Below are 26,025 nucleotides of genomic sequence, written 5' to 3'. Positions count from 1 at the left end.
TTCATCAGCTGGAAGCGTTCTGGTAGATATTTGTTCTTTAGAGCAGTGCTGGAAAGTAAGAATGACCCAAGGTTGTCCCTGTCTCTTGTTTAACAATGTATCAAATCATTCCGCTATCGTGTGATTAAGATGCCAACTCTGTGGCTATACAAAAATAATGGTTTAAATAAAAGATCCGTTCATTCCTTCACTCTTTTTGGTTATTGGTGATGTAAGTCCTTGCAAGACCGATCTCCGAGGCAAGGGGTGGGAACAGTAGCTGTGGTGTGTGTTGAGTGACTTCTAGACAAAACGGGGGTGAGGATAGAATACTGAAAGTAAGGGCAAGGTCGTTACCATTTGGTGAAGATCGGTTTGTTTGGAAAAGAAGGTAAGAGCATTGAAAGTTTTCCTGTTGCGGGTATTCTCATGTAAGCACTAATCACTGCTATCTCTCTAAGTAAATAATCAGCGCCCTGCTTCTCTGTGGGCAGAGGTCACAATGGCTGCCAGTTCTTGGTTCACACACAAAATAAAGAGTGGGTCGTGAGTGAATCAACAACCCTCCCCCCCCCCCCCACACACACACACTGTTCAAAGCTGGCCGCACGTTCATGCCACCTTTCCCTCTGCTTGGAACGGGGTGAAACTGACTGAGCTGGTTTCCTCTCACTTTGATGCCCTCTGAGGAAGAGTGCAAGTGGGAAGAGGACTTGGAGCAGGAGGGGCTCTCACGGCTCTCTTGATGCTTGCCTCACCACCCTTCAGCCCTGGAGGGCCCCATTCTAAACGTTAAGAGTAAATAGGATTGTTTTCCCACATCCGAGGTAGAAAATGGGTTTCGAGACTCGAGCCCGAGTTCTGCGACTGTAGGCTTGGCTTTGGGGGAAGCGCTGTAGTGGCTCCCCGAGCCTCGGTGTTCTCCATCTGTGAAATGGAGTGTCTTCCTCTATGAGTAATAGGTAAAGTACACGTGAACTCATAGCATCCGAAGTGCCTGGCGCCGCCATGCAGGTGTTAAGCGGTGTTGTCCAGGAAAAGCATGCCACGTGCGCTTGGAGTCCAGCACACTTTTCTCCTTGACTTTGCCACGCATGTGCGGCTGCGTAGCTCCTTTAGACCTTTGTTTCCTCGTTGGTAAAATGGGGGTAAGAGCATCACTCGGGGTTGGATGAGATCTTGCAAGGATGGCAATACATAACACACAGAGTACTCAATAGGCAGGTGTTTGCTGTTGGGGTATAAACACTGGTGGTTGAATTAAGGGCTGCCAGGCCAGTGCATGGATTATCAGATATCAAACCCATCCCCTCCTCTCCATGCTTTATTCTCCAAACTCTGCCCTTGATGCTAAACATGGCAAAGTGTGCACCTTTTAATCTGTTTTTAGCCACTATAAACTGTTATTAAGTCCCCTTGATTATGGTTTGGTACAACTCTTTTTTTTTTTTTTTAAGTGTATGTGTCTGTGGATATATATCTACAGAGACCAGCAGAGAGTATTGGATTCTCTGGAACTGGAATTACGGATAGTTTTGGCCACCAGATGTCCTTGTTAAGAACCCAACCCTGGTCCTCTAGAAGAGCAGCGAGTGCTCTTAACCACTGAACCATCTCTCCGCCAGGTTTTCAGTACAACTCTTACTTATCACAACGACATTTCTCACATTGTGATATTTTTACAGCCTACAAGATCATGTTAAATCAGTTTAAAACACCTGGTGTTTAACAGTGCAGACAGGCGTGGAGTCAATGGGTTAGGAATATATTCTGAAGTCCTGCTGGCGTCACTGTCACGGTCTCATAATATGGCCCTTGCTACCTGAAGGGTACACAAAAAAGTAGGACAGAGTGCTTCAAAAGGACTAGGGTACAGAGAAGAGGCACTCCCATGATTTTCAGCCATAACTCATGCGTTCTACAGTCACCATGTGCCTTTCCTCTGTCCCTGGCATCTGCCGACAGCAGAGCAGAGGTGCAAGTCAGGGTTAGCTCCTGAGGCCTCTTCTAAAGCATGGCCCACCCTGGAGAACAGAGCCGCAGTGCCCCCCACACCAGCCTTACAGTCGCCAGAGACTGCTCCCGACCTATGGAAAACAGCTTTCTGTCCAAGAAAAGTAGTTTGAGTCATTGGTGAGAAGACACTGGCCTGGGCTGTTTTCACTTAGGAACTTCTCTAGCTAGAGAGGAAACACTACACACCACACCGGTGCTAAAAATGACTCTTCTGTTTTCCTGATTTCAGATCTTTTTCAAATGTGAATTCTTTCATTTGTAAATGTCAAGGTTCTTTTGTCACTTCAAGTGTTTCATAGGCAAGCATTTCCCTTCAGCTTGCTTCTCCTGCCTGATGACCTAAGACCCTGTCTGGCAGCGTGTTCACAAAGCCCTGCACTCAGCACTGGCTTGCCCTCAGCATCTCTGCACACCCTGCCCTGAAATGCTTTCCTGGGCACCTCTCCCCTTCTCTCGTGTGCTGTCACTGCCCAGGCTTTACTCCGAGTACCTCACTGCTGCAGTGACTCTAACAACTCTGAAAAAATGCTGCGGCGGCTCATTAAATAATTTTAAAAATACAGAAGCACAAGAAAAAAAATATTGCCTTGCTGAAGTAGATGCTGTGTATTCTGGATTTTTCTTCCCAGCTTTTGAGAAGTTTGTCCACATGTCTATTTATGTTTGTTTGTTTCAGAGCTGAGGACCGAACCCAGGGCCTTACACTTGCTAGCCAAACGCCCTACCACTGAGCTAAATCCCCAGCCCTGTCTATTTATGTTTAAGGAGATTTACATTGTGATTTTTTTTTATTAGCATGATCTTTTTTCTTGAGTTTTCATCATCTTCCTAGAACAAGTGTTTCTGGAAAAAGTTAATGAATAAATAATATTAATATTCTCTTAAATGGATAAAGGAAAATGTAACTATCTTGTTAGCCATTTATACCCTCTCCTATTTTGAGGTTAAAAACAATGCTTGCTTTTAAGTACATGTTTTCTGTAGTGTATGGTATAAAGCAGGACTGTGGAACTCTGGTCCTTGAGCCCTATTTCTGCTGTTTATCCTGAGGCCTCAATGCAATCCACACTGTTTCCTTCTGTGCCAAATGACGATTAGGATCAGCACTATACTGATGACCAGACTCTGATTTTGCACGAGGTGTGTGTAATGTACTCATTTGCACAGATTGTATTTCTCACTGAATTCTAATAAACACTACCTGCTGTTCTAATGGGCACTGTGATTGTCACCTGCAGCATTCTTTGAATTGGGCTAGAAGCAAGCATCAGAGTGGACAGTAGTCTAGTGTACCTTAGTACTGTCACTAAGTTGATATCTAGACGAGTTCTCTGAACTCACAGTCACACGAGTAACACAAGTACTGTCTAATCTGCCCCCTTGCCATTATTGGGCACTTTTTTCTTTCTTTTTTAGTGATTTATTTATTTTTATTTTTATGTGCATTTGTATTTTGCCTGTATGCATGACTGTGTGGAGGTGCCAGATCTCCTGGAGCTTACAGGCAATGGTGAGCCACCATGTGGGTGCTGAGATTTGAACACAGGTCCTCTGGAAGAGCAGCCAGTGCTCCTAACCGCTGAGCCATCTCTCCAGCCCCTAGAACTTCCCTATATAGCAATGTGACAGTTCTGTCTTACAACTTGCATCTCTTTGCAGTTTATATATTTAAAAAATAATTTTCACTTACAAGTGGAAACTAGTTCAAAGTGTTAAATTGGCTGGTCACATTCCATGTTTGTAAATTATTTGTGAATTAATACTCATTTTAATGGACTGCCCAGGTTTTTCTTTCTAAATGATTGAGTTCTTTGTATACTTCTTACTACTATTATATTCTACAACTAAAGCTTGTTAAGCATTTAGAACTTCCAGATGAGGAAAGGCTGTGTGCTTTGAACATTGCCTGGCTCACCCCAATGCCATCCAGAGAGCAGGGGCAGAATGTGCGCTTGCTAGAGCTCACAGACGCTGCCAGTTCCCCACCTCGGCTCCCTGTGCACAGAAGCCAGTCTGTGCTCTGTGCCTTTGTCGCAGCCACTGCTTGCGGCCCAGATGAGTCAGTCTCTCAGACTGTGATTGCTCCCATATGTGTTTCATGATACTTTTCTAAAGCACTGTAAAATCCAGTTATTTCCATCCCCTCATTTCTAGGTGGCAAACCTGAATTTGGCCAGTGGTGTCATAAACAGAAGCAGTGCTTCAACCCCACCTACCCTCCGACCTGTCATCAGTCCTAGTGGCCCGACGTGGTCTATACAGTCAGACCTCCACACTCCTGAGAACCACTCCAGCCCTCCTGGAAGCAGGTGAGTGAAGGGCCCAGGGCTAGCATTTGAGTTACACGGGACTGGCCTGCCTGCGACTGTGTCCCAAGTGTGATGGTGCCACAGAGAGCTCTGAATGGAGTCTGGTGAGCAGATGCCTTTTCTTTGCCTGTCCACATCCTCTAGCACTTAACCAAAAGGCCTACTTTAATTTGTAAGGTTGTTTTCAAGAGTACTAAATGAAAAGGGAGTTCCTGACAGTTAGGAAAATTGCTCTGTTTATTCTCCCTTCTTTCGGACATTCTTAGGTCTGAATTTTGTCACTTTGTGCTTGCCCCAGGCGTCTTTGTTTACACCTCATACAACATTGTGCTTCCGGTGCTTTGGACTCTGCGTTGGAAGGGCATTGTCTCTTATGTTTTCAAAAGCCAGGTTACATAATTAAGTGCCAGCCGTAATTGAAGTTACGTAATTAAGCTTCCTCCGATATTGATGACTTGAGGGGTGGGAAGGTATTTCCTTCATGTAGTTGAAAAGAAGTGGTAGGGGATAAAATCCAAATGATTCTAGACATAAAGCAAGTTCTAAATTAAAAAGAAAGCACTGTATAATAATCTCTTTCTATATTTTAACAATCCCTTTATGAAAAAAGATATAATAAGAATTAGATTCTCAAATACAAAATACCTGGTTCTCAGTCTTCAAGTGTGGCAGTGTCGTAAAAGACAAAGAAAGGATCTTGCTATGAAACCCTCAACCTGACATAGAAAATGCTTGAGTGAAGCATGATCCTAATTAGTTTTATCCATTAAAACCAGGAGTCAGATATTGGGGCAATAACCTGAAAGATCAGAGAAGCAGAGCAGCAGCCACTAGAGACTTCTTACCTCTACAAATCCTCAGAATGAATAGGGGGTGGGATCCTGTCCCCACCTGCCTTATATTCCTGCCTCCACCTCCCAGTTGTGCTGGGATTAAAGGCATGAGCCTCCCAAGTGCTGGGATTAAAGGTGTGAGCTTCCCAAGTGCTAGGATTAAAGGTGTGTGCCACTACCACCTGGCCCCTAGGGTTAACTAGTGGCTGGCTCTGCCCTCTGATCTCCGTGCAAGCTTTGTCAGAACACAAACAAAATATCACATAATTCCCCCTTTTTACCTAACATAGAAAAACTATATACGATAAATATAATAACTATATACAAATGTATCACACAATAATTACATTAACAATGCCTAGTCCATTAGCATTTGAAAAATTCAGAGAAAATACTACATTATCTAATCTTGGTAAGTCAAAAGTGTTGTACCTAATTCACTTTCTATCCTAACTTGCATTACCAAAACTATCTTTCAATGTCTTTCAACCTTATACACTTTACACCTCTTTTGTGAGTGTCTTTTCTGAATTTGTTAAAAGGGAAAACTATAACTATAAAGTCTTCAACTCCATCAGAGACCTGAGAAGAATATAATATTACATGAATAAACAGGAAGTGCAAAGCAAACAATTTCCAAAACTAAGAAATGACAGAAATAGCTGCAGCCACCCAAGGTTCCTGTGCAATGTTGGGGCATCCATTTTCAGTCCACAGGCCTAAAATATATGATAGACCTATCTGTGAAACAGGATTTTTGAAGGACTATCCCACCTTGCTTCGTCAAAATTCTGCAGTCACTTTTCTGTTCTGCTTGTCCAATTTGGACAGCATGTTGTCAGCAATTGAGGCAAGGACACTTTCTTGCCCATGGCTAACTTTTGCCACAGAGAAAGTAAACTCCATATGGAGTTTCTTCAATGCCTATCATCTTCTTTGAAGTAAATTGGTACTGCCAGAGCAGACATATCTCATTGTCAAAAAGGTGGGGGGTGAATGAAAAAACTTATGTTATTAAAACATTTTAAATGTCATATTCTGTAGATCTCTGAAGTGTCTGATGAACACCTGACTATCTAAAATATATCTGTTTGACCTTGAAAACATACCTAACATGACCATAAGTTTGATTGTAATAGGTGACTAAATACTAACTTTCATTTCTTTATTATCTTAAATAGTTTGTAATAATAACTTTCAAGGACTAGAAATTCATATTACATTGTTAGATGAACTGTTTAGGTACAATACCTTGAACAAGAGTAGAAATGTATATATAGTATGTTCTAACAAAAATAACCTTAAATTTGTATCAATATACAAAAATCCATATCAATGTAAAATATTTAAAACTAGTAGTTGCTTTTTTGGTTCAAAAGTAGATTCAATAATCTACCTTTTTATCCTATCATTTCTCTAACATATATGCAGTATAACAAAAAGAACCTCAAATTTCTATCAATATACAAAACTCCAAGCTGATGTAAATTATTTAAAGCTAGAAGTTACTTTTTTTGGTCTAAAAGTAGATTCAATAATCTTTTTATCCTATGTCTATATCCTCACTTTTTCTTTTTAGAACAAGATCCCTGATTTTAATCTCCTTTGTTCAGCTTTTTTCTTGACCATTACCAATAACAATTTGTAACCAACTCCCTAAACAATGTCAAATATCCATAACCCACTGAACAACCAAAAACCAACCAGCCCACCTCTTGGGAATATGGGCGTCATGTTCTTAAAATTACTTCCTGCTGTCTGGGGTTTACGGCATCTTTAGAAGACCCTGAAAAAAAAAATTGGGATAATTGTCAAGTTCTGGGAGAGCTAGCTGTATCATTTCTTGTCCAGTCTCTGTGTAATGGGAAAGTGCAGGTCTTGTCCCAAGTCCTGGCTAGAGTATTCTGTGAAGCTGGATCATCTCAGCCAGCCACCTTGAAATTATCCTGAGCTGTTTGTAGTCCAAAGCCCATCTTTGGGTGGTGTTTGTCAGCTTAGTGGTATTACCATAATCCAAGTGGAATCATTGTTGTGGGTCACCATCGTCTTTATGGAGACTTCAGAGATGACTGTTGGGAAATTTTATCGTTCACTGTAGAAAACTTAAAGATCATTAATATCAAAACAGAGAGTTTAAATTTTAGGATAGAACTATACCTAAAGAAAAGTTTTAAAGAGTCAGTATGAATTTGAGGGGTAAGAGATTTGTGACAATAATAGTTCCTCGATTTTGGTTTTCTTTTGTCCCATACCAGGTGGCTCTTCTAATATGAAACAGAGACTCTGAATTTTCTTTTAACAATATGCTTGGGTTTAGAGGAGAGACCCACACTCCCAACTCCAAAGCCAGCTTTAATTTTTAATTGAACTGGAACTATAAAAAAACCAGCAGAAACAAACATTTAGCTGGATGGTGGTGGCACACACCTTTAATCCCAGCACTTGGGAGGCAGAGCCAGGCAGATCTCTGTGAGTTCAAGGCCAGTGTGGTCTACAGAGTGAGATCCAGAACAGGCACCAAAATGACATAGAGAAACCCTGTCTTGGGAAAAAAAAAAAAGAACAAACATTTAGGAAGATTTATGAAATTTTATCCTGTTGGAAATGTGATATATCAATAGGCCAATTTGTTCTTTTTCTTGGGACATTTTCTCTGGATGATTCATCCTTTTTCTTCAGATGTCTCATTTGTCCAGTGGTCTTCAGATTCCTTAGCCTTCATTCTCCTGGAATGACAAAAACAAAACCGTGCCCGAACCCACTTTGGGGCGGGTCCCTTTTGGCAAGTTATATCTGATCAAATGAAAAGCATTTGTTAGTCTTACAAGTTAGTTTAGATTGAATAGTCATGCTGGTTGATGACCTATCACCTTTTCTAATCAAGAGCTCTCTCTTGTTCAAATCTAATATTTATCAATTTTGATAGTATCCATAGCTTTTCTTCTCCTGTGGAAACAAAAACAAAACTTCTTCCCCAACATAACACATATCCTGGTATCTATTCTGAGGTCAGCACATCTTTAAAGTATACAGGCTGATTTAATTCAGTAGTTTTTTTCTATTATCCAATGTCTCTCTGCAGCTGTTGTTCCTTTCTCATTAGCATTTGGAAAATTTAAAGTTAATAAAGCTGTATGCAATCTATCTCTGGGGGTCTTTATTACCCTTTTCTGTTTATTAAGCACATCCTTTAGAGTTCAATTAGATCTTTCTGTAACTGTTTGTCCTATAGGATTGTATCATATACCTGTAATATGCTTTAAGTTGTAACACAAAACTGTTTCATTTTACTAGACACATATGCTGGAACATTGTCAGTATTATTTTGTATAGGTATTTCCATGATGACCATGACTTCTAATAGATGTGTAATTACAGAATCAGCCTTTTCAGAACTCAAAGCAGTTGCCCATTGAAATCCTGACTATGTATCTATGGTATGGTGTACATATTTTAATTTTCCAAATTCTGCAAAATGAAACACATACATTTGCCAAATTTCATTTCCTTGAGTGCCCTTTGGGTTACTTCCTGCAGCTAGTGGAGTTTGATTATACAAGGAACAAGTAGGACATTTTCTTATAATTTCCTTGGCTTGTTGCCAAGTGATGGAAAAATCTTTTTTCAAACTCTTGGCTATTGACATGATATGTTTTATGAAATTATGAGGCACCTAGCACATTTTCTACCAAAAGTTGATCAATTTCATCATTACCTTGTGCTAAAGGGCCTGGCAGACCATATGGGCTCTGATATGTGTTATATATATGAGCTGATTCCTATTCCTGACTAGTTCCTATAATCATAGAAATAACGAAGTTAATTCTGCTTCATCAGAAATAAGTTCAGTGGTTTCTAGGTGTAAAACAACTCGTTCTACATATTGAGAGTCAGTAACAATATTAAGAGGTTCTGTAAAATCCATTAATACCATGAGAATAGCACATAATTCTGACTTTTGGACAGAATCATAAGGACTTTGAGCCACTTTACTTAAATTTCCTGACTTATAACTTTCCTGATTTGTTTTCATCAGTATAGAATGCAGGGGCTCCAGAAATTGGTGTTCCTTGTACAGTGATGAAGGATCCAGTTAGTTCTCTTTATAAACTGAATTCTCTTGCTTTTGGGATATTTGTTGTTAATCTCTCCAAAAAAATTACTGCAAGCTCTTTGCCAATATTCATTTTCTGCCCATAAAGAGGAAATTTCCACATTAGTAAAAGGTACGACAATTCAATATCTGCTGGGTCTATTCCTGTCGATTGATGAAGTCTTTTTTTGTTTTGTTTTGTTTTTGATTTTTTTGAGACAAGATTTCTCTCTGTGTAGCTTGGAACCTGTCCTGGAACTCGCTCTGTAGACCAGGCTGGCCTTGAACTCACAGAAATCCGCCTGCCTCTGCCTCCCTGAGTGCTGGGATTAAAGGTGTGCGCCACCACTACCTGGGTCAGATGAAGTCTTAATTTTCCTTTTAGAATCAACTCAGAAACCTTTCCCACATATGTCTTTAATTTTTTACTCTGTGTGGTACAAATATCCATTCTAAGACAATATCTTCCCTCTGCATTAAAATCCCTGTAGGGAAATGTATAGAGGGTAAAATAACCAGAATGCAATCAAGCTCCAGATCCAAATGATCCATATATGCATCCTGTAATTTCGTTTCCACCGAAGCCAGCTTCGCTGATAATTCTCTGGGACTATTTAAATCCTTGTCACATATTTAAGGTTTGAAACAAATAACTCAATTCTTGAGTTGTTACTCTTATAATGGGCCATAGATGGGCAATGTCTCCCAACAATTTTTGAAAGTCATTAAGAGTCCACAGTTGATCTCCTGATTTGTACCTTTTGGAGTTGTTTTTGTTTGTTTGTTTTGTTTTTGTTTTTTAGACCTATTTTGTATCCTAAGTAATTAATAAAAGAATCTCCCTCTTTGTATTTTTTCAGGAGCAATTTGTAATTCTCAGCAAGGCAAAACTTTCTTTAGTTCTTTGAACATTTTGTGTAAAGTATCTACATTCGAATCAGCTAGTAAGATGTCTTCCATATACTGGTAAATTATAGATTGAAGAAACTGTACAGGAATCATTTCCAAAAGCTGTCATATAAAATATTGGTATAGGATGGGACTGTTTAACATCCCTTATGGGAGAACCTGCTATTGATATCTCTTAACAGGCTGAGAATTATTATTAGTAAGCACCATGAAGGCAAAGTTTTGTCTATCCTTTTCTTGTAAAGGTATAGTGAAGAAACAGTCTTTTAAATCAATAACTATAATAGACCATCCTTTAGGTACTAGAGAAGGTAAGGGAATTATATTTAGCCCATTGACTGAATCGTTTTATTAACAGCCCTTAGAACCATTACCATTCTCCATTTTCCAGATTTCTTTTTAATAACAAATATAGGAGAATTCCAAGGACTGGTCGATTCCTCATTTTTTGAGCATTTAGCTGCTCCTGTACCAGCTGTTCTAAGGTCTGTAATTTTTCTGATGTCAAAGGCCATTGTTCCACCCAGACAGGTTTGTCAGTTAACCGTTTTAAAGGTGGGGTTGTTGGTATTTTGAAAGATCAGCAGTTGTTGTGCCCTGTTTTTGTACAGCTTGAATGGTCAGTAACTGTTCTTTATAATACCTTTTAATATTTTTCCCAGGAACATATGTTAGTTTATTGTTTGTTTCTGAGATTGGAAGAATGTTAATCTGGGTATTCCATTGCTATAACAAATCACGTTCCCATATATTCATTGCTATATTAGCCACATATGGCTTTAATTTTCCTCCATGTCCTTCTGGCCCTATAAATTTGATCCATCTTGCACTTTGTTTTACCTGAGAAAAAGTTCCAATCCCTAAAAGCTGAACATTTACCTCCTGAAGAGGGCAATTTGGATGTCAAGATTCTGGGGCAGTTATTGTTACATCTGCCCCTGTGTATAAAAGACCTTCAATTACAATGTCATTCATTCACCTTTAACTTTGATCTTTGATCATTTATAGAAGTTTGCCAAAATATTTGCTTTATGGTTTCTCCTAAAATTTTTGTTTTATCTCCTAAAGCTGTTCTATCATCCAGAGTAGTTTAGGTTTTTACAATAAGCATTAGGTCCTTTAATTGCTCTGGGGCGGAGTTCCCCCATGGTGACAGGGAATGACTAAACCAAATTTGACATGGGGGCCTGTGAGAGGTTCCCCAAGGTGTTTCCCAACAGTAGAGGGTTACCTTGTCTGTCCTTTTTTCATCTACATTCATAATGTCTGCCTTTGCCACACCTACTGTGTACTCCAGAAGGGAGGGAGTCTTCTGTTTGGATTATTCTTAGGAAAAAAAAATCATTATTTTTAGGAACACCCTGTCTACAATCCCTTTTTAGGTGACCTTGTTTGCCACAATTAAGACACCCGGTATTTTGATTTTTCTTCAAGCCTCTGGAAATCACCTCTCCTATCCAAGCATTATCATGGTTATGAGATTCAATACTGACTGTATCTCAGATGCTTTCCTCTATGGGTGCTGATCTTGTATTTAAAAACCTAATTACCCTTTTGCATTGTGAATTAGCATTTCCAAAAGCCAAAGGCTCAATTATTATTTGTCTAGTTTCTGAATTTAGTATCATTCTATTTACATCTGAGATCAATCTTTAAAAAAAAAATCAGTGAAAGTTTCTTTTGGGCCCTGTTTAACTTTAGTAAATGACTCAGTTCTCTTTCTGACGTCTTTAGTTCTGTCTCAAGCATTCAGATCTGTTATACGGCATAGACCTAGGGTGTGGTCATCATATAGAGACTGTCTTTGTACATCAACATAATTGCCCTCTCCAAGAAGTTGGTCTTGGGAGATTTCAATACTTCTAGCCCTACTTCATTGTTTAGTGGTCCTAGCCTCATCATTCCATTAGGTCCTCCATTGTAATTGGGGACCAGACTCCAATATTGCCATAATCAAGTCTCTCCAGTCTTGTGGGGCAATTGTTACTAATTGACCATGAATTTAACATCTGTTTCACAAAAGGTAAATGCTTAACATATGAGACTATCACTTCCTTAAATCTCCTCAAATCTAACATTTCCACAGGAATCCAGTCAGCTCTTACACAGCCTTGGGGATATTTGTTATTTTCAAGTTGTTCCTGTAAGGTGACTGGGTAAATTAAGGTTGGTTGTTTGAAAACCTTGGGCTGTTCCTCTCTTAATTTTTTAATGAGGTTCGTTCTCCTCTAAATTCCTCTGTCTGGGTTTCACTATGATCTGTTTATATAAGTTTTTCTAAGGCCTGTTCTTGGCACTCATATCAACCAACTTTTTTAGAGATAAATCAAGAATTATCAAACCTTAATAAGAATTACCAAAATGATAATTAACATTATGTCAATCCCAGTTGATTATCCCTTCATTTAATTGTTCCATTTTTAAACCATGCATTGTGTAATCATACAGAGATCTAACTGCCTCCATTGTAGTAGTGTTTCCCATTTTCTAATGTGGAAAATAATTCTCTTTTTTTAAACTAATTCCTCCTTTTGATAATTCCCAATTATCTCTCCAAGTCTTCTGATGATGACGGTGAAGATGACGGTGAAGTGTGAGGCTGACTGCTACTGTGTAGAATGGTAGACACCCGAGCAGGTGTCAAGGCAGCTACCTAGTGTGGCAACAGCCCTAGGAGGGGTCTGAGGAAAGCCCACAACCCACTGGGAGAGGGAGCTGTCTGTCTGAAGAACACACACAGGGAATCATGGGGAAGAAGCATGAGTGGCAGGAGCTGCCTGAAGACAGAGCTGGCCCATGGTGAGGGGCTAACTCTGGCAAGTGCCAATGGAGTTTGCTGCAGGGAGGCTTCAACAGAAAAATCCCAAACTCGCTCAGAGGACTTTGGGAAAAAAGAAAGGAAAACCTAGCTGGCAAGGCAGTGACTCTGGCGGGAGCCCCGAGTGCAGCTCCAGCATGTGCTGGTGGCTGCAAAGCCACAGGCAAGTGGCTTTTTCATGAATTCATGCCCCAAAAGTTGGATGCCAGATGAATTGTGATCCTAATTAGTCTTATCAGTTAAAACCAGGAGTCAGATATTAGGATAATAACCTGAAGATCAGAGAAGCAGAGTAGCAGCCATTGGAGACTTACCTCTACGAATCCTCAGACCAAATGTGGAGTGAGAGCCTGTCTCTACCTGCCTTCTATTCCTGTCTCCACCTCCCAATTGTGCTGAGATTAAAGGTGTGAGCCTCCCAAGTGCTGGGATCAAAGGTGTGAGCCTCCCAAGTGCTGGGATCAAAGGTGTGAGCCTCCCAAGTGCTGGGATCAAAGGTGTGAGCCTCCCAAGTGCTGGGATCAAAGGTGTGAGCCTCCCAAGTGCTGGGATTAAAGGTATGTGCCACCACCACCTGGCCTCTGTGGTTAACTAGTAACTAGCTCTGCCCTGTGATCTCCAGGCAAGCTTTATTTGTCAGAGCACTAACAAAATATCATACAACACTTGGGGGTGTGCCAGGCTCACCAACCCGACCACCTGGTGTTAACCCATAGAACCCACTGTGGAAGGAGAGCCATTCCAGGATGTTGTCTCTGACCTCAGCATGGATGCCACGGCATGTACACACACCAACACACAGAGTAATAATTATTAATGTTTTGTTATTTTGTTTTGTGTTTTCTCCATTTTACTGCTTTTTTTATACAATATATTTTGATCATATTCTTTCCTCTCCCTCTACTCCTCCCAGATCCTCCCCACCTCCCTAACCATCCAACTTCAAGTTGTTTTGTTTTGATTTTGAGAGAAGGTCTATGTAGCCCTGCCTGGCCTAGAACTCACTGAGATTTACCTGAGTGCTGGGATTAAAAGGGTGCCGCACCATCACTCCTATCTAATAATTTTTTAAAAAGAACAATATTGGGATGACAAACTGTGATATAGATGATGTATTTTCTAGCACTGTTTGAACTACTGTTGTCTATATGAAATTTCCTGACCGAGAGAGTGATCTACTCCATCTTGCTGTAGTGGTTATTGAGTATGGATTCAGCAGCATCAGTCCCTCAGTCAGATGAGCAATGAAGAATCGTGGTTGTTAGAGTGAGTGAAGCATTCTGACCACGGGGATCCTCTTCCCTTGGCATGAAGCTGTCAGGCGTCGCAGTGACTTGTTTGCCCCCCCAACACTCCCCCCACCCCCAACGCCAGTGGTTCCTGCTGCTGCCTCTTCTGTGCTGCTTTGCTGGAAGCTTGAGAAGGAAGACCGAAGACCTGGGGAGGGAGGAAGTACCTAACTGTTGAAGTTTCTACTCGTGTCAGAATTAGTATTTAAGGAGCTGATTCGGGAACCAGAAACCACGTCCAGGAAGTGACATAAACATAAACATATTACATCATGCTCTGGAATGGTGTCTCCTATTCCCATAGTCATTGTGGTTGGGATCGAAAGACCATCTCAGTTGAGGACTAGAAGAGTTGGAGACAAACAGGGCTGCAGCACTTTTGAGACAGGGCGCCCTCCACACAATCCTCTCCACAGGGAGGTCTATTGTCTGATTTATAATCTACAGAATAACCACATTACTGAAACAAGTCATAAAAGAAGCTCTGCTCATACCGAGAGCTTTATTCACCTTACAAATGTTTGCAAGTATCCTGTTTTCCTGACACGACAGAGCCATTCCTGTAGAATGCATGTTTGCTACAATCTCTGCTATTGTAACTGGGTGACAGTGACCGGCACTTTCCATACTGTAAACAAGATGTCAGAGTACACATTTGGAGTAGTGGAACTTTTTGCAATTTGCATATTTGGGGGAGGGGCTTTAATGAAAATTCTGGCTGGCTGTAGAGCTTTCTCTTGGCAACACCTGTTAGAAATAAGAGGCGAGGTGGTGGGATGTGTCAGAGTCACAGCCAAGACCTAGTTTCCTTTGACTTTCCCAGCCAGCCTGGGAGCCCTGCAGTGACCTGGCGTCCTCTCTCTGCCTCAGTGCCTCTGCAGCCAGAATGCAGTCTCCATGAAGTCCCCTCAGCTTTCCATTCTGACTTAATTGTCTACATCAGCTCTACTTGCTTTTCTTTAAGCATAAAGGCCAGTTGCCAGGTTCCAGTGAAGTCCAGGGAGCCCTGGGATGGCCTGTGTGGCTCCTTGGTAACCTCTGGTTGCTAGGACAGCTGGGGGCTCAACTTGGGCATTCCAGTTCCACATGGAATTCCGGGAGCAGCCACCCAAGAGCAGTGTGTGCTAAGTGAATTCTGAGGTCCCAGCCAGAGGCATTCTACACAGCCCTGAGTCCTGATTTCTATTTTCACATGGTAAGTCACTGTGAAGTGGGTATTTTTGGCCATTGACTTAGTCTCTTGTTCCTTCTTTGTAGTAAGAAGTGACTAAGCTTAATGAATATGGGATTCGTAGCTTAGAGATGTGAGGTTTATTACTGGTTTTGACACTAAGTGACCCTAAGCTATTCGTTTAATCTTTTTATAGGGTAAACATACTTACATATAAACTGGTCTGTTTTGAGAGCTTTTGGCTTGCCTTTGATCTCCTTGGAAGTGGGGGCTAAGTAAATAAAAGGTACTCTCACTAGTTTCTGTGATAGTAGCAGTCGATTCCAGGCTGATACAGCCTGCTAATTCAGTAAAGGCGGCTGCCCAGCAGAGCTAAGATGTAAAGAGACTCCCCGAGCTGGCTGCTCTTTCATCAGCTTGCCGGAGAATGTGGAGACTTGGTAGCCACAGGAATGAAGAAACGGTGACTCACGAGAACTCACAGATAGTGTTACTCTTCACTGCCCCGTGTTCCCATTGTTCTCCTTTTTATGGATCACACAAGTTTTCACCAGACAACCTTATTCTTCCCTCGCCGTTGGAAACTGCTCCAAATGTAGCCTCAGGGCTGTCGTCTCCCATTGGGTCAGCGTGAGCTCAGCCCAGCGCCTCAAATCCCCTGGTTCCTTTGGTCTGTCTGGAGTCCCTCCTCAGGCTTTGTTGTGGGAGAGGAAGGCAAAGAGCCCACAACTTGCCCAGACAGTCTGAGACCTGGCCATGCGGCTTGCAGTTCCCTAGACACTCTGGAGTTGGACTTGGCCCGCCATTCCTCTGTTGTTACTTTTCAGAGGTAATAAGTGAGATTAATTGCAGGCCATTCTCCAGAAAAGAGACTTGTTAGGGCCAAATGCAGTCACATGTGTAGAAGCCTGAGGCATGCCTCAAGCAGGGTCAGTGTGAATTACCCAGCAGGACTCTGGGATGCAGGTACCACATTAGGCGTACCCAACAGGGACTCCCGGTTGCTGATATCACATGTCGATGACCTTTCTTTATGCCTTGTCTCTGGTCTCTAGATGTTGGTACCTGGCTGTTCTGACTTTTCCCTAGTTAGTGAACAAGGTTGGCTTTTCCATTATCTGTCTTCTGGGCACACTGAGAGCCGTTAGGGGCTGAGTCAGTATGCATGTCTCTCCTCTCCTCTCTGCTGCCAGCCTTCCATGGAGCTGGACCACATCACCAGGGAGAATTTCTAGGTGAGGAATACCTAATAGGTTTGGGGTGCAGTTGTCTTTGTGAGTCCTGGGGAGACCTGGAAGGGTTACTCTAAAGTCTTGGCTGCTGCTTGGAGTAATTTGGGAAGGACAGGGCCTCAGACAGCTTGGCAGGAACCTGAGGCCCTGTTTTTTCCAGACCAGCCCTTCCTTGTGGGTCGAGCTGTCAGGGAATCCCACGAATGTCTGGCTGCTGCCTCTTTGTGTGTTTTCCAGCATTTGTCATGGAATTATTTTTATCCACCTCTGGCTTTTTTGCTTGCACACACATCCCGGGGATTTGTCTGTTCCTCGATGTTGAAGGAAGGGGAGTTGACACAAGAGTAGAGCAGAGTTGATTCCGACTTCTGAGAGGTTGTGGGTCTGGGATGCTCAGCTTGGTCAGCCCAGACTCTCATGTCAGCATCTGTGTTTCTGAGCTGTGCAGTCTACCAGAGAATGGGAGTCCTGGCAATTCAAGACATTCTTTGTTACCCTGCCCCCTGTCCTCCTATTCAACAGCCAATCAGAAAGAGCCTGGTGTCCTGCTGTGTGTAACGTTTAGAGTAAGTTTTTCAGAGGTTCTGATTCCAGGTTGGCTAATATTTTTCTCCCTGTGTTTAAATGACTTCTCCCAAATGTTGTTGGAGAGTTGGGTCTCTGCCTTCACAGCTTTTCCTTCTCGGTCACTTGTCAGCAGCGTTTGGTTTGTTCATTTCTTTGCATGGTGTGGCCTGTGCATTTTCTGCATCAGGCATTTTGCTGCATGCTGGGGTGGAGCAGTCAGGAACCGAGAATAGCCCTGGATCTCCAGGCTGTATGGTCCGTGTTCTCAGTAGAGGGTTTGCCAATAGGTAGGGATTACAAGATAGGTGATCTGTGGTGTTTGATCCCCAAGAAGTTGCCATCTGATGCGAGAAGGGGCTGTAGCCACGTGAAGGGATTACGAGAGCAGTGCCAGGCGGCACATGGCGGGTACCTGCCCTTTATAGCACAGGCATTGGAAAGAGTGTGAAGAACAGGTTGGCCTTCAGTCCTCCCGCACACCAGTGTTTCAGCATAGCAGAACCTTGAAGTCAGCGCACCAACATGAGCCATCACAACAGGGCAAATGTGTGCACATAGAGATAGAATGTAGGAGTTCCAAAGGGCTGGGGCAAAAGGAGAGGGAGAGTCAATGTTTATTGGCTACAGAGTCTCAGTCTCACAAGATGAAAATGTTCTAGGATCTGTCGTAGAACAATGGGAATGTATTTAACACTCCTACTGTACACATAGAAATAGATGAGAAGTAGAAAATGGTGTGCTTTTTACTACAGTTGGAAAAACATGAAAAGTCTGTAATGATTTAAAAGAGAGCTCTGTGTTCCACAGAAGCTGGTCATGTCAACTTCATAGGAAATGGGCCTGAAATCCCTGCAGGGAAGGTATATGACAACAGAAAGGGAGAGCCTGAGCATCTGACAGACATGGATTTGCCCAAGTGAGTTTGTAACCTTGGACAAGTTACAGTTAGCTACAGCTGCCACCCCAACAACCCCCCCAACTTTTCTCTCTCTCTCTCTCTCTCTCTCTCTCTCTCTCTCTCTCTCTCTCTCTCTCTCTCTCTCTCTCTCTGTGTGTGTGTGTGTGTGTGTGTGTGTGTGTGTGTGTGTGTGTGTGTGTGAATGGAGATTGAACCTACGCTTTGTGCATGCTAGGCAAGCACTCTACTGCTGAGCTACATCTCCAGCCCTTTCTACTTTTTAAAAACGTGCATAATAATAGCTGTCTTGTTCCTTGTTAAAGATTCAGTGGATTTGTATGTGAAAGCAGCCAGCAGAGTATAATGCCTGGTTTCCATACAGGTCCTTGATAACTCTGAGTTCCTGAGAGAGAAGGGGGTGAGGAGATACAGACAGACAAACAGACACCAAGGATTGCCCAAGCTAAGATACTGCTACAGCACTCAGTCCTGCGCTGGTCTGGATAGTGCCAGCCACTGGCCTGTGCAGCACCTGAGCTGGATTACCCAGAGGCAGTCTTTCTGAGGATGGGAGCTCTCTGGGAAGGGTCAAGCAGAAGCTCTGCCTTCTCTGAACCCTGTTGAAGCACAGTGCCCTTCCTCTCTGCTATCTTCTGAATGTTGAAATTTCCGCTGCAGCTCAGTGTTCCAGCCAGCAAACACTCAGATTTTCCATCCATCCTGGGGGTCGAGCTTTGGGAGAGCCTTTCTCTGGAGGAGTTTGGAGCTTATAATTTTGTACTTCATCCTGTTATATAAACAACAATGTTTAGCCAAAGAGCACAGTCACAGAAAGAAACCGCGGGGGGAGGGGGAGGAGAAGGCTAACAAAACAACTCTTTCATGTTGGAGCTCTGCAGAAGTCATACTTCACTACTCACTCTCTTTCTTGCTTTCCCGTAAAACAAACTTCACCTGACCTTCATCCTCCCGAGAACTCCCACACTGACATCTCCCTGAGTCCCAGGCTTCCCCAGCATAGGACTAGGGAAGGTCTGCATATCTCCCAGAAGCTGCCCCCCTTCTGTGCCCCAGCACCATAACCTCTCTGGGGACAGGTAGCTACCCCAGGCAGCTCCAACCTGTCACAGCCTTCAGCTCCTCACTCACCAGGAGAGCAGTTGAGGGGACGTTGGTAAACACGAGAAATGTGTCCTGCACAGCTAGCTGAACATCCTGTCAGAGCAAAGGATATTTGGGAACTTGGGGCCTAGTCTCTGAAGGAAGAGAAGTGGATCCTTCTCATCCACAAGTCATAAATAAAACACAGATGGCTGTGTGTTGTCACTGTTGGTTTCTCCAGTTTGGGGTACCTTTACTTACCCAGAGGAGTGGAGATAAACTGCTTTCCAGTTTCACAGGAAACACGCACACGCATGCACACACACACACGCACACACACACACACACACACACACACACACACACGCACACACACATTGTTAGACACGTAATCCTAGCTCATGTAACTTCACTTTGTAATCTTTTAGCTGTCTGAAATCGATGCTTATTTTAGTTTTTAGAGTCATAATACAGTTTCATATGTGAAGCTGAATGAGACCAAGTAGAATTGGAAAATTACAGTTATCCCTCAGAATCATTAGGAGAAGTTAAAGCGCTCCTGCAGATAGCAGAGTCTCAGGTGCTGTGGTCCCTCAGATGACATGATATAGTGTGTGTATATAACTCACACATACCTGCCCACATGCTTTGTCCCAATAGTACTTGTAATACCTGGTAGTATGTATGTAGATAGCCATTGTATCATTATAGGGAATTATATGTCATCATGGAAAAATTTGTGTGCAGTACGGACTCAATTAAAAACTACTTTTGATCTGAAGTTGACTGAGCCTTGTAGATAGAGAAAGCCGATGGAACATTCAAGTCACTGCATTTATACCTCAGTCTAATTCCTCTTTTGCATTGTTATTACTACCCCACTGTTACCTTCTTATCCCTTCAAGTCAACTGCTTTGCCAGCCTTGAAAGAGCTTGGGAGGAACTAACAGCAGGGAGGGAACACTGTGTCTTTGCCTCTCATGTCTCTCGTCTCTCGAGAAACACTGCTGACCCATTTTGAGTCCTTATCCAGCACTGGTTTAACACGTCTGGAAGGAAGGCCAGGCGGCTTTCCTGACCCTTCGCTGAGGCGCTCCTCTGCCCTCTGCCCTTCCTTCTGCTGAAGACCATGGGCATGCATGCTCCTGAGCAAGAGCAGCTAAGTCTTCAGCACTGGAAACGACAAAGAGGCTTAAAGGAAAAGCTCCTTGCACCCATGTTTACGGAATGTAACCAGTAGAGCCATACCACCTGAAGACATGCAGGCCTTCCATCCTGCTGGCTGCGTTGAGGAGCAGTTTGGAATAGATTCTTAGGAGCTCTCTCAGTTCCCTCCCTTCAAAGACAGACTCTGAAGCTGGGGCTCTGGAATCAGCATTTCCTGCTCCACATCCTCTCGACCGACCCTCCAGTAGTCAGTGGCTGTCACTGTGTGGTGTCCTACGGTACCAGGCTGGGGAAAGCAGCAGTCCCTGGTCATGATACTAAGACTTGTGGTCATGTTTGTGAAGTAAATGCCCTCAAATTGCTTATGAACCATTGAAGAAGCTAGACTTTAGCAAGTTACTTAAATATGGAGTCTGCATTCCTTAGGAGATACATGCAAAGCTTGTGGTGGACGAGAGGCAGTATGGGAGAACTTTGGGTTTAAAGTTCACCACCCAGCATGCATGGTAAGTCACAGCAGAACAGTCCCAATTCGGCCATTTGTATGCTTCAGGGGAAGCAAAGATGTCATTTACAACTTTCATCAGTTACTAGGTTAAGATGGTATTAATTGGCCTTCAAAGACAATAATCAACATGGCATTTAGCCTGGTTCTTTTCGCTGTCTTCCTGTGACAAGAGGGAAATATGGCTGCATCTCAATGCTGCGCTTGGATTGGAAGAATATAGGTGAGAAATCAGGCTTTCTGGCACAACCAGTTAGAATCCCTTGAATGTTATGACCAATTCATGATGTCTGGCAGGTGTTGAGCTATGTTCTTCTGTAGCCAAACTGCACCAAAGAAGGTGGACTGGGAAGCCCCACTGAGCTGCTGCTAGGAGACTCCATTCTCTTGAGGCTGCTTGAATCCAGCACTCGTGGTTGAAGTACAAGCGCCACAGACCTCTCTTACCTCCTTCCTCAGATACCTAGAACGTGGAAATACTTGTGGGGAATGGGGGGAAGCGAGACTGGTGATAAGTCGTGCTCCGTCTGGGAAAATGGTTTCATCTGATACTTGTGATAATAATGTGCCCTACCTCATTAACATGAAGTTACCTCCTAATTACCAGAGCTGGTTTAGGCCCCGAAGGATGTGCTGGACAAAGTCCCTGTCCTCGGGGAGGAAAATTAGTGGCACATCATTAATGCAAGTGCTGTAAAAGAGTGTGTGCCCTATTGATGAACAGCATTGTACTCATCGCGGGGAGAGCTCAGAGCAGTGTTCACACTGGCTAAGCCGGCCAGAACTTCATGGAAGGCTGGGAGCTGAATACAGAAGGGGAAGGGGAGTCGAGAGCCTAAGGGGTTTCTTTGGCACCTGACTGTGGCATCTATGAACCGGCCGACAACACGATTCACACTTCTGTTCTCTCAGCTAGAGTTGACACATTGGCAAGGTGGCCTAGGGTCACTCGTCTGTGTGTCTATTTGATTTTTTTTTTTAAATGATTAAAGGGGGGCACTTGGGGCCAGAGTGCTCCACAATACAGACAAGGTACTAGTGGATAGAAAGTAAGATTTCCATCCAGTTCAGGCTGTGACCGGCACACAGGTCAGTGAAGACCCAGGGCAAGTGGGAAAGATGTGCAGAGTGGGTATTGGTGAGAAGCTGTGAATGGGAACTAGTTTAGATAAGATACAGTGTTTCTACTTGAAATAATGTGTTAGTCAGAAAACGCATTGAAGCCTTGAGTGATAGGAACTGAAATCAAACTGGCTCTAGTAGAGATCTTTTTATTTCATACAACTAAAATGCCAAAAAGTTGAGAGTTTAGGAAATATAGTTAATCATTTATTCTGCTTTCCTCCAAGTTCATAGCGAAACAAGAAGTGAAATGGAGAAAGAGAGCAGAGCCTTACCAGTCATGAGGAGAACCGGACAGTGCTGGCCTGGCCTTCAGCGCTCAGGCCCGCCTCTCCAGTCTGTTTCTAGTCTGTTGTTTATTCTAAATATTCTAAAAGTGTTTAGTAACACCTTGTTAATTTGTGTAATTGAAACACATTTTCAGGGAACAAGGATCTACTACACCACAGTTCGAAAACAAACAGAAAAGCTGATGGGGGCCACATTCCCAAACCCTCCCTGTGGCCCCCAGTCTGCCTTTCTGGTGTCGGTCCTGTTCACCTCTAGCCCCAGCACTACAGTGGAGCCAAGTAGGGCAGGCGAGGCACACGCCTTTAATCCCAGCCCTCGGGTGGAAGAGGCAGTCTGCTCTACGAAGCAGGTTCTAGGCCAGCCAGGGCTACACAGTGAGACCCTGTCTCAACAAACATATTAATAACATAATCAAGTAAAAATAGGCCAAGGATTTGAACTGCAGAGAAGGATAAATGGGTCAAGTGCACCCTTCCCTTGCAGAGGAGCTGGCTCCTTTCTTGGTAGCCACGTCAGGCAGCTCTCAGCTCCCCGTGACTCCACCTCTCAGGATCTGCTGCTGGCTGCTCAGCCACCTGGAGTCACCCGCACACACCTGCACTCAGGTACACACATACACATAGTTAACAATCAAATTATTGGGGGTTTGTTTAGTCTTGTTGTTCTTGTTGTTGTGTTGACAGGGTCTCACTGTGTAGACCAGGCTGGCCTGGAACTCACAGAAATCCACCCACGTCTGCCTCCCAAGTGCTGGGATCAAAGGTACACTACCATGCCTGGTGACAAAATAATCTGTTCTTTTTTATTTTAAAAAAAGCAGTTTTCGGCCGGGCGGTGGTGGTGCACGCCTTTAATCCTAGCACTCGGGAGGCAGAGGCAGGTGGATCTCTGTGAGTTCGAGGGGCTGCCAAGTGAGTTCCAGGAAAGGCGCAAAGCTACACAGAGAAACCCTGTCTCGAAAAAGAAAAAAAGAAAAGAAAAAAAAAAAAGCAGTTTTCATATATATTTTTTCATATATATAATTTTCAGATGTATTTAAAAATATTATTGAATAAAGGTTCCTGTAGTTATTTTTTAATTACATTTTACTTATTGTGAGTGTGCACACACATGCTGATGTGGAGGTCAGAGTTGTAGGCGTTCGTTCTTGCCTCCCCATCTGAGTCCCAGGGATCGCACTCAGGTCATCAGACTGGGCAGCACCGGCACCTTTCTGAGGCGAGCCCTCTCATCCGCCCACTTACTCTAGCTAATGACACCATATTGTGTACTTTGCCATTGCCAGGAGGAGATTAAATTATTCTCAAAGTATGTGAAGTAAGGCACATCTGGTGAGTTGTTCTAGACCAACTCACTGACCAACACCAGGCTGTAATGGTAAGACGACTCGCCTTCAATGAAATGACGACAGAAAGTAGAGGGAACTAATAACTTAAGAACTCGGAAGAGACGCGGGGGATAACGTGAAGAAGCAAAAAATATACTAGATTTAATTAGGTTTTGCTTCAAAATAACTGTATACTGCATATAATAATTCTCTCAATTGATGGAACTTGTATGTATTGCTGATACACAATGCAGACTTATTCTAGAACACAGACAGTTATTCTAGAACAAGGACACAGAGACATCTCACTCCAACTCCATGCAGCCTCCCTGCAGCTCTCCCTGACCTCCCAAGTGAGTCCCAGGAGGTTTCTCATCTCCCCCTTGTCCACTGGTCTCTTCTAAGACCACTGGAAGGAAGTTCCAACTTCCTCCTGAGGCACTGGGATGCACCAGCGAACGAGATGGCTTGCAGACTTGCAGCTCCTACAGGGCGGCCCTTGGAGCCTTTCCTGCGAGCCAAGTGGATGCTAGAGAATGGAACCTGCTCGTTGGTCCACTGAGCTTAGGAAACTCTCCCCCAGACCCCACATCCCAAGCTACTGGGTCCTGGTCTCCTTTTTATTGTGTATTTTGTTTGAGATGGGAGCGGCCTAGTACTCCCAATAATCCTCCTGCCTCAGTCTCCCTAGTCCCAGGATTACAGGTGTGAGCTACCACACCAGGCCCTTTAGTGCTTGTTTGTTTCCTTCTAGTCCTCCAAAGTCAGAAGTACCCTGTAAGAAGCGAGAGGTCCTCTCCAGTCTGAGGGTGGAGGCCGAGTGTGCAGGTGGGGCTGGGCAGGCCCCTTGCTCTCGTCGCCCTCTCCCATTCAGAACGGCCTGCAGGCATCGCAAAAGCCATTCCTAACAGATACTTGAGAGGGGCCTGCCGTCTGTGCTCACCCTTCATCCTAGTCTCGTCCAGGCGTTGACCAGAGGCTGTAGCATGTGCTGACTGTGTGCCTCTGATTCAGGTGCTGCTGCTGTTTCCTTTGTCCTCTGTTACGTAAGCTTCCTGGCCTCCCCTTTTTGAGTGACTAATGTAGAGGGGATGTATGCTGTCAGGTCACCACACCTCTGCTCTTTTTAGAAACTGTGTGTGTGTGTGTGTGTGTGTGTGTGTGTGTGTGTGTGTGTGTGTGTGACTGTCAGGTCCCGGAGAACTAGAGTTCTAGGCTCTTATACGGTGCCTGATGTGGATGCTGAGATCTAAACTTGAGTGCTCAGGGAAGTTGATGGATGCCTGAGGAGGTCAGCATTGCCCAGTGCGGCAGGCACAAGCTACGCTTGGGTACTTCATTCAAGGGCACTTAAAGTTCAAGGTCATCTGCCACTAACTGGCTAGTTCAAAGCTAACCTGGGCTACCTATCTCAAAAAAAAAAAAAATTACAGTTTAATTTCTTAGTCTCATTAGCCATAAGTCAAAGGTTAAACGTCACACGTAGCTTATGGTTTGTGTTTTGGGCAGCACAGACCCAGAAACTGTAATCCAGGTCCCAAACTAGTCAGTTTAGAAAGAGATGAAATTCTCAGAAAGGTATATTCTTGATTATCCTCTTGGGATCTTCTGTAGATTTAAGCCTCTCTTGTTCAGCTCTGGCAATTTACCGCAGATGCTGCTCTTGAACTCATTTGTGGTCCTGGGAGGGGTGAATTCTTAAAGCCTTGGAAGTCTCCAAAGGCCAGAGCTTCTGTGTTACTAGTCCCCAGCCAATCCGGAGCTGGGCCACCTGACAGGAAGAGGCCTTAAAGTATTAGCACTTTGTTTTCTGAGCAGTCCATGGCTAGATGCTGGGGGAGGTCTCCCTCCCCTTCACCCCTCTGCTTCACCCCGTCCCCCACCTGCCTGCCTGGCAGTCCTGACAGGGCTTCTAAAGCTGCTCCAGCCCTGGGGAAGCAAGCCAGACATGCGGAAGTGGTTACGTGTACTGGCTCCCAGGGAAGCTGCGGCTAGTAGGGGGAATGGGTGGGGTCCTGCCTGATGGCTTTCCAAAGAAGCCAGATCTTTGAAGTTTCGTTTCAGCGGCTGCCAGGTATGCTGTTTCAGCACTTTGCCGGCTCTCCAGGGTCCCATGTCACATATTTCTTTATGATATGTGCATCGTATACACAGCAGAGCTGAGACGTGTGTTGGGAGGGTTAAGTATGAAATTGTGGCATTTAGAGCTAAACACACCCACTTGGCTTTACCTTCTTCGGCCGAGAAATGGCCCCTAGAGTGCCCCACCCTCCCTTTTGGCTCTCCCCACCTGCTGCAAGAGAAGCAGAACCTCTCCAGGTCTGGCAGCCTGCAAGTCGGGCATTTCTCGGACAGACTGGGCTGTCTCTCTTGAGCTCAGAACCGCTCCCTTTTCCAG

General features: G+C 43.7%; 1 protein-coding gene across 21 annotated transcripts in view; it reads left to right on the top strand.

Annotated features, from left to right (window-relative positions):
- Nucleotides 1-26,025, top strand: part of Ttll5 (tubulin tyrosine ligase like 5) — a 252,368-nt gene that overhangs the window by 135,998 nt on the left and 90,345 nt on the right. For all 21 annotated transcript variants that reach the window (XM_052739243.1, XM_052739245.1, XM_052739246.1 and 18 more), the window contains one exon: nucleotides 4,150-4,304. In XM_052739243.1, coding sequence (XP_052595203.1) covers nucleotides 4,150-4,304 — 155 coding nt within the window. The remainder of the gene's footprint in view (nucleotides 1-4,149; nucleotides 4,305-26,025) is intronic.

The sequence above is a fragment of the Peromyscus californicus genome, unplaced genomic scaffold (genome assembly GCF_007827085.1).
Source record: "Peromyscus californicus insignis strain IS unplaced genomic scaffold, ASM782708v3 Scaffold_15__1_contigs__length_86483966, whole genome shotgun sequence".
NCBI lineage: Eukaryota > Metazoa > Chordata > Mammalia > Rodentia > Cricetidae > Peromyscus > Peromyscus californicus.
The sequence above is the reverse complement of the archived record's forward strand: the minus strand, read 5'-3'. Positions and strand labels throughout refer to the sequence as shown.